The following is an 8743-nucleotide window of genomic DNA, read 5'->3' on the forward strand; positions in this document are numbered from 1 at the left end:
TGTTACTCCTGCAGACCCTCTCCACAAGTGCTCAGCATTTCTGGAGGGCTTTGCAAAATGTACATCGACTGCAGCGAGGGGTGGAAACCCCTCCAAGCAGAGCACTGCCCTAGCTAGTGCCCCCGGGACGGCGCTGCAGCCCCGTGCCAGGCAGGATGGAGCAAACCTGCTCGTCCCAGCAGACGGCTGGCAGTGGGCTGCACTTTGCCGCTGTCCCGTGCATGGTGGGAAGGACGCCTGAGGCTCAGGCTCTCTGCTGACTTCAGCATGTACCTTAGCTGACTGGGGGACTGGCCACAGCCCCTAATCCTCTCTACGTGCCGGCTCGCAGACCTGCCACATCCCCCGGCCCTGCCGCTCGCAGCCCCCGGGGCTGGGCAGAGCCCCGCGGCCCCACACGACCCCGCATGTGGACTCTTGCTGCAGCTGGGACACGGTAACAAAAGCTCCTGTGAGGTGGGTTTGAAGGAGAAGCATCATATTTGCTGTGAATAGGAGGGCGAGGGGACACTGTCTGCTCCCACCTGACTGTGCTTCAAGCTGGGGCTAATGGCGTGTACCTGGCAGTTGCAGGGGGGGACAGGCACAGAAATCCCATTGGTGTCACCCGCAACGAGCTCACTGCTGGTCGGTTGAGGTGGAATGATCGAGGACACAAAGAATAGTCATTCAGATAATTAACAGCATTGGCAGCGCTCAGTGAAGAGGTGCTGGTGTGCCGCGGGATGCTCCGGCCCTGCTCCGTGCCCAGCCAAACCCTTCGCTAACAGGCGAGCGGTGCCCGGCACAGGGCTGGTGCTGCCACGGTCCGAGCTCGCGCACGTGCGCTGCAAAAACGGGGGCTGGCACCCTCCAGATGCAGTCACATACCTGCTGCCCGCTGGCACTAGAGGGCAGAGGAACGGCTTCGATGCCAGGATTTTATTTTCCACGTTTGAAGCTCTTGAAAGGTTACCTGTAGCTCTGAACGTCTTGAAGTGGCCGAAACTGCTGCGTTACTCTCAGTCCCAGCGCCAGGTTAACGGGGCTTCTCCATTGGAACAGGAAAACTTGATTTTTAAAAAATCTGCTTTGCAGATTTTAAGCTACTTTCTGTTAACTATCACAAGTTGAGTAAAAGAATTTAATTCCACCCAGCGCCGGGTGCCGCAGGCTGGGGCGGATGGACAGTGCTGCCTGTCCCCGGACTGCCGGGACGTGTTTGCAGGCAGGGAGCTGGGGGGGGGCTGCTCCCTGTCAGCCCTGCACAGAGGCACTTTGCAATGCAAATCCACAGGCTCTAACCAGAGCTCCCACACCTGGAACCAGTCAGAACTCAACCAGTCTGGTTACACGAGATAAAATGGAGCGCATGCTGCATTTTTAGAGCACACGGGATGGCGGAGGGTAGAAGAGCTGTTCGGAGTAATTAAACCTCAGAAGCACTGAAGCAAATTGCAGCTGGAGTCAAGGATTTAGGCCGAGTGTCAGGTGCTAATTCTGCAGATACTGAGGGCAGCTCTTCAGTTCATGCCAACAGAGTAGGGATGGTCTCTGTTCGGTGATCAGCATCCTTAGGCTGGGGTTTTACTGATTTCTGTGCGCAGCTTCAATCCGTGAATGAAAACCTGTAAAGGCAGAGGTGCAGCCCGGCTGTGCTGGCCAAGCTGCGTGAAGCGCAGAGCCCAGCATCACGGCTGGGAAGGATCTCTGACTTATTAAATACGGCAGTGTGGGGCAGGACAGCGGGAGGGCGAGAGCTCAGGTTGATGTGGTTTCTTGACTATCGCCGTGGGCCAGGCCCTCTGCCACGGTGAGCTGGTACTGCTGGCTGCACAGGAACTCACTGAGTCACACAAGGCAAATATTTTTCCCTTTGATTTTCACCCTGAGAAAATCTTGAGCTGACCTTGTTAATCCCATGCATTACAAACCTCCCCCCTTCCCTGTCCTTTATCAAGTTTCGGCCGCAGGATAGTATTACCAGCTTAGCACCTCTGCCTGCTCCTGCCAGCATCCTGCATGGCGCGGTGCCTCCCCGGCAGTGTCCCAGTCTTCCTGGAGGGAGGATTCCCCGGGCAATCCCGACTGTCCCAGGGCTGCCGGGCTGGCAGGACCACGCCGGTGCTTCTACCCGGGAGGGATGGAGGGAGAAGAAAAGCTGGATGTCTGTGGTTGGCCCTAACATGGTGCTGCACATCTGCAAGGTGCGTTAGCCGGGGTCTCTCGAGGGTGGTGATGCCATTAGTGATCCTGCCAGCTCCCGGGGTTGCGATCTCTTACACAGTCTTAATTCCTGTGTCTGGAATGATGCTCTGTGGCCACACAAAGCGCTCCGGCCCCGCTATTCTCCATTGCCCTCAGTCCGAGCCCAGCATCTCAGGGCTCTGGAGTGAGCAGTGTCTGCAGTGGAAGGACTGGGTGCTGTGACCCGCTCCTGGCCGTGTCTCAGCAGGGCAGCCCGCTCTGCCGGGGGACCCCGAGCCAAGCCTGCAGCTCCCCCCTGGCTCCAGCTCCTGCTGCTCTCGGGCTTCGGCACCCACAGCAGCCCTGGGCACGTGCCAGCGGCTGCTCAGCCCCAGCCGAGGGAGCACCCGCTCCGCTGAGTGTGTTTGTTTGACCTGCTCAGCTCTGGGTGTCCAAACTGCTGGAATAAAACGGATCAAGTTGGCATCTGCCTCCAGCACTGCAAGCTGCTGGAGAAAGGGTGTAATTAGAAATGATATCACTCTTGACACGGACAGTGCTTAACACCCGCCGTCCAAACAGCCCTGGCCAAGCGCACTGCCCGATGCTGAGCCCAGAGCTGTGATGGGGTGGGGGCTGCATGGTGCCCGGCATGTGGGGGGCTCTGGGCAGGCTGCATTTGGGCACCTGCTGGCAGTGGGGAGGTGCTGGTGTCCTGCTGCCTCGGGGATACAGGGGGAAAAGGTGTGCGGAGCTTGGGGAGGAAATAGTTAATGCCCCTCTCCTCCCAATATTAAGGGACAAACCCTCTCCCCGGCCTGGTGCCCAAATAAACAGGCTGAGCCTTGCGTAAGGAGGAGGGTGGGAACATCTCTACGTGCCTCTCTGGAGACTGGCAGTCTAATCCTGTTGTGGTGGCCCCCGTGCCCCCCCGAGCTGAGCCCCCTGCCTTGCCACTGCCACGGGTGGGTGCTGTCCCTGGCTGTGACACAGCTCCATGGTCCTGGGTGGGGAATAGCCACGATGGGGCTCATGGAAAGATCTGGGCGATGCCAGGGCAGAGCCCCCATGGCCCTTGGGAAGCTCTGCTGGGCCTCTGCAGTCGGCGTGAATGAGTCTAGAGGAGGGTGGCGAGAGGGCGAGAGGTCCCATGGAGACCTACGGGGCAGGGTGCCCAGCTGGGGGGTCTCCCCGGAACCACCCAGCCCTATGGCTCTGCAGCGAGCAGGGTGCTGCAGCCCCAGGGATGGGGCTCCCAAGGCTGCGGGGAAGGTGGCACGGCGTGGCCATGGCCACCTTGGCCACCAGCTCCAGTCTGGGCCTCGACGCAGCTTCTCAAAGGTGCCCGAGCCGGAGTGGGATGGATGCAGGAAGGGAAGCGGGGGCTCGGCTCAGCTCCCAGCGGGCTCCCTCTGCCGACAGCCCCCACGCCACCACCGCACACCCACTTTGCAGGATGCACCAGTTGCCTGCTTTCTCCCCTGACCTCAGATTTGCACTGGAAAAAAAACATCCAGCCCCAAAATGCATCCCCCTGCCCCAAGAGGCTGGCACAGGGTCAGGGCTGCTGGCCTCGCTGGAGGAAAGTCTGGAGCACAGCCCACAGGACAGAGTGAGAGCCCGGAGCCCCCACCCCATCCTCCTGCTGCCAGACCACAGGAGCATTTAGCGACACATATATATAAATAAAAATGAAATATTTAATTTCCTTTTTTTAAAAAACAAATCCCTTACAAAGTGCTTTACTGAGGATCCTCACCAGTGAGGCAGGAGGTGGAAAGTGTTTGACGGGGGGTGTGCATGAGAGCGGGGGAAACTGAGGCACGGAATGGTGACATCCACAGCAGCTGACCCCAGGAGGGGACCTGGCTGCTCTCAGACCTGTCCGGTGGCCACTGGCCCCACTCTTCCCCCCCGGACAGCCCCTACGCACTGTGAGCACCGTGAGTGCCACGGGGCCACCAGTCCACATGCAGGAAAGGGTCACTCACGGGGCCAAGGTCATGGTCTCTGGAAAGGCATCAGGAGCACTGCCCAGCTCCCTGGCACTGTCACCGCAGGGGGATCCCCCGCTCGGGTGCCAGACGGCAGCAGATTGAGGGGAACGAGGCCACCGTGACGCAGCGGCGGTTTGGGAGGCTGCTGGTTTGGGAGAGCAGCTCTGGAGAGGTGGGAAGCAGCAAATCCAGCCAGCCCTGGCGCCTTGAGCAGCCACTGTCCTCTGTCCCAGCTTGGTCAGCCTCTGCAGCCGGCTGGGGCAGGTGGGGGGCACGGACCCCCTGGGCAGGGCTCCAGCCTTGGGCATCGTGGGGTCCAGCACGCCTGGGCCGTGCTTGCGCAGGACAGCCCGGAGCGTGGCAGCGTGCCCGGGGTCAGCAGCAGCTCTTCTTGGGCTTGTCATTGGGAGTGAGTTTGATGGAGTCAGTTAAATAACTCTCAAAAATCCCTTTATACTGGAAAAAACAAAGAGAAAGGGTGAGTGACGTCAGCTCAGAGGCAGCCTGGGCGGACTGACGGACTGGGGAGCACAGGTTCAGTCCTGGTTTGTGATTAAAGATGAAATCCAGAGAAAAGCCGAGGAGTGGGGCTTGGCATGGGGACACGAAGGTCCCCGTGGGGTGGCCGCTAGAGGACAGTGCTGGCGCGCTGTGCCGTGCCACACGCCCCATCCCCGTCACCGTGGGCAAAGAGAAATAGCAATTCTCATTCTTTTCGAACTGGTTTAAGATCTATTTTAAGAAATCAAACACTGAGGCATTTCTCTTTCCTGGGGGTCTCCTACTCGTTCTAAATAGAACCTGTTCTGCAGCAGAGGGTGGGCTGGGAGGGTCTGTCAGATCAGCTCGGGGGGGGTGACTGAGCCCAGCGCCCACCCAAATCCCTGCTGCCGGCACAGGCTCGGCGCAGCAGCGATGCTCACCGTTGTTAATGCCTGCTTTGCGAGGGTCTCGAAAGCCTCTGCAACGTTGATGTTGTTCTTGGCGCTGACTTCAAAATAAGGGATGTCTTTCTCCTTGCACCAGGCTGCGGCAGTTTCCTTGGGGACCTGCGGGAAAGGAGGTTGGAGCCACAACGGCCCCACACGGGGCTGCCTGTAGCTGCTGGGGAGGTGGCAGAGGGGACCCTCCTCGCCCATCCAGGCACTGCTGGGTGAGGGCAGGATGCTGGCAGTGCAGGCAGCTTCATCCCTGCTGCCTTCAGTGGGGACAGTCTCTGCTGCAAAGGACAGTGGGGGAATGCTGCTTATGCCCCCCAAGGGGCATGGGGGAGGTTGCAGCATCGGGTGCCCAGCACCCTCTCGCCCAGGAGCCCCCAGGTTTCATGTGAGCATGGGAAGAAGGCCGGCTCTGCAGAAGGATCAGTGCTCGTACGCAGTTGGGGCACTAAGGTGTCCCAATCCCCACACCCCGCTCTCTCCTCCACCCTCACCTGGCGATCGCAGATGTCTATTTTATTCCCCAGCACAACCATGGGGAAATCTTGCTCCCTTGGAATGACTTTCTCCAGAAAGTCATCTCTCCAGTTGTCCAGGGCCTCAAAGGACTCTCTGTCCGTCACGTCGAAGGCCAGCATGCAGCCGTCCGAGCCTTTGTAAAAGGTCGACACCATGGATCGGAATCGCTCCTGTCCCCCCGTGTCCCAGATCTAGGGCAGAGAAGGGCACAGGTACAGACACACAACACGAGCGGTGCAGCCCTGGGCTTTGTGAAGCTCTGGGAAGCAGCTTCAGGGAGTGCTGAGCCCCCAAACCCCGTGTGGGGATTTCAGTACAGCTCATGGATGCTCAGGGCTGCTGCAAATCCAGCCCCACACCTCCTGGCACGAGTAGGTGTTTGGAGACAGCAGGATGTGGTGGGACACACATGCCCATGGGATCGGGGTGGGCACCCCAGGCAGTCCCAGCCTCGCTCACCTGCAGTTTCAGGGGGGTGTTGTCCACTGCCACGACCTTGGTCAGGATGCTGGCACCCAGCGTGGTGCGGTAATCTTCGTAAAATGTCTTGTGCACGTACTGGTGCAGGAGGGAGGTTTTGCCCACGCTGGCGGGAGGGAAGGGACGTGGGTGAGGATTTCACAGCAAAGCCAGGCTCAGGGGGTTGGTCGGTCGCAGCTGTGCACCCCCAGGCTCCCAAGCCAGCGCACACATGGAGCTTCCCTCCCGTCGCCAGCACCACTCCTTACCCCAGAGCTCCTATGATAATTATCTTCAAATCCACCTTCTTGCTGGCATCCATGGACGGGCCCTGTAGGACAAGAGCGGGTCACCCAGCTGCGGGGATGGGACCGGCTCCCAGAGAGCCCCGTGGTGCCGGTGGAGATGCGGGAGCAGCTGCTGCTCCCCATGGCCTCTCCCCACTCCCACCCTGGCTGTCCCAGGGCCCTGCATGCCGTCGTGTCTGCGCCGTGTCCGTGCCGTGCCAGCACCTCACTGTGCTCATGTCCTGGTGGTGGTGGGGGCAGAAACCCTCATGCCAAGCCTGGCCCACGTCACCGCCCGGGACCAGTTCCTGAGGTGCCAGTGCACGTCCAGACACGCCACTGCGCCGCACCAGATCATCACCATTAAGAGCTGCTGTGAAAAACTTCCCTGCCTCTCCCTCTCTCTCTAAAGTCCAATCCCTCCCCCTAAACATGACACACACCGGGGACTTCTGGGGAAAATTACATTTATTAAAGAAGACCACGGCCCACTGGACTTTCCTGGGTGCCCCAAGCACAGCCCAGGGATGTCACCCAGCCTGGGAGCACCCCGAAAGGCTCCCTGCAGGCTGCATCCCCAACATGTCCCGCTGTCCCCACGTGCTCTGTGCCTGACTGAAGCAGGAGCCCCAAGCACCTCCAGCAACCCCCATCCCCAGGCAGGGACGAGCATCCTCTGGCGATCTCAGCAGCCCCATCGGCGCGGCAGCATCGGGCACGGCACCAGCCGAGGCGCAGATGGAAACACTTACTGACAGCCACATCTCCGCATTTTTCCCCGATGCGTTGGCCAGCCCTGCGCCGTTCCCCCTTGGCACATCGCCCCTGCCAGGGTGGCTCTCGGCCCTGGGGTCCAGGCTCTCCTGCACCCCCCCTGCCACCCCCAGCCCGGCCGTGGGCATCATCCTTGGCACAGGCAGAGCCTCGTGTCTCAGCATGCACAAACTTTCCAGTCCTTTTGCCAGCGCTGGATAGCTTTCTCGGAGGCCAGGCGGCTTTAAACTCAAAATGGAGTTTCCCAACCTTTTTGCCCACCGGTTGTTGCTCTGGGGGTCCCCCGCTCAGCCACGGTCTCGGTCACAGCCCCAGGGGGCAGGAGGGGCCGGGGGGCAGCACACTCACCTGCCGGGGCATCCGTCTGCTGGGCGGCCAAGGCTCTCGGCTCTGTTCCAGCCGACGTCCCAGGGAGGGAAGAGACGAGAGAGGAGGTTCCAGGGAAGGGCGGCCAGCCCCGGCGCTGATTCCCGCCTGCTCGCTGCCTGGGGAAGGCGGCTGCGGGGCCCCGCGCCGTGACATCAGCAGAAAGGGGCCGAGATCCTGCCGGAGCTGGCGGAGGAGCTGCGGGCGGGTGTTGGGGTGTCACGGCATTTCTCTCAGCTCTGGGGCTCTGCCGGGTGCTCCCTGGCTCGGGGTCTGAAAGAGAACAAAGCTCCCCTCAATCCCTGGCGTTTGGGATTGACTTTTGGCCTCGCCTCTTGCTCAGGATCCCCTGGTACCTTTTACCCACCTCCTGCGGACCCTTTATCTGTGTTCCTGCCGGGGGATTATTTAGGGCTGAGAACACCCTGGCGGGACTATCAGCAACACCCCCAGAGCCCGCGGGAGCCACCCCGGACTTTGCTCGGGCAGCTCCGATAGTGTGGGACGGACGGGATAAGCAGCTTCGGGAGCTGGGGACAGTGGGGGGACGGTGGCAGGCGAGGTGGGGCTGGGGGCTTAGTCTGGCAGAAGGGGGGAGCAGATGGGCAGGGCTCCTTTTGAGGGGGCTGGGGGCACTGTTTTGTCTCCTTTTGCAGGCAGGAGAGGGGCAGGGTGGGAAGCAGGAGCGTTTGCAGCCCCTTGGTTCACTGTGCCACATCCCTGCAACCCCCAGTCCTTAGTGGCTCCCACCCAGCACCCATGGTCAACCCCAGCATCCCACAAGCACCCCAAAAGGAGGGGACCACGCCAGGATGGGAGCCCCAGTAACCAGAGCTGGTGGCAGCTCCTGGAGGATAATGTGTCCAACCCTCAGGTGGGATTTTGGGGATCTCGCTGCCACCATGGAGCAACCGAGGAAGCCTCTGGCCATCTCTCTGAGCATCAGGCCGGTGGCCATGGCTCTTTGGCACGGGAAAACCTGTTTGGCCATGGCTGCAGAGGCAGAGCTGTGCTCCCTGGCATGCAAAGACAGGTCCTGAGCCTCTGCCAAGCATTTGAGAGGATTTGGGGTTTGCACTGGGAGCGGGGTGTCCCTCTCATCTCTGAATCCTCCTGGCTCACTCACCCTGAACAACAGCCACTGGTGGGCTCGGAGGGACCCAGGGACCTGGGGGTCCCCCTGCGTCCCTGGGCGTGGGGTCCCTCCAAGGCCACCAGCTTTTACTTTCTGCTGGTT

General features: G+C 60.7%; 1 protein-coding gene across 2 annotated transcripts; it reads right to left on the bottom strand.

The window, feature by feature from the left end:
* Positions 1-2429: 2429 nt before the first annotated feature.
* Positions 2430-7612, bottom strand: RAB7B (RAB7B, member RAS oncogene family). Of its 2 annotated transcripts, XR_012632136.1 has the most exons (7): positions 7489-7612; positions 6349-6410; positions 6080-6206; positions 5596-5811; positions 5087-5212; positions 4158-4619; positions 2430-2672 (listed from the first exon to the last, which is right to left on the bottom strand). XR_012632136.1 is itself a non-coding variant. In XM_074893586.1 (6 exons), the coding sequence occupies exons 1-6, from the start codon at positions 7498-7500 to the stop codon at positions 4539-4541; spliced, it is 624 nt and encodes a 207-aa protein (XP_074749687.1). In that variant the 5' UTR covers positions 7501-7612; the 3' UTR covers positions 3851-4538. The 2 variants fall into 2 exon arrangements, 1 of the variants encoding a protein (XP_074749687.1); XM_074893586.1 differs by lacking the exon at positions 2430-2672 and having other exon boundaries at positions 3851-4619.
* Positions 7613-8743: the final 1131 nt, after the last annotated feature.

Source organism: Strix uralensis, chromosome 24 (genome assembly GCF_047716275.1).
Source record: "Strix uralensis isolate ZFMK-TIS-50842 chromosome 24, bStrUra1, whole genome shotgun sequence".
Lineage (NCBI taxonomy): Eukaryota > Metazoa > Chordata > Aves > Strigiformes > Strigidae > Strix > Strix uralensis.

Bases quoted from the DNA above. Each gene is read 5' to 3' on its own strand.
- RAB7B (XM_074893586.1), bottom strand. The intron at 5,812-6,079 runs GTGAGCGAGGCT...TCTCTGCCCTAG, and splicing joins ACACCCCCCTGAAACTGCAG to ATCTGGGACACGGGGGGACA. The intron at 5,213-5,595 runs GTGAGGGTGGAG...CCTTTCCCGCAG, and splicing joins TAGACATCTGCGATCGCCAG to GTCCCCAAGGAAACTGCCGC.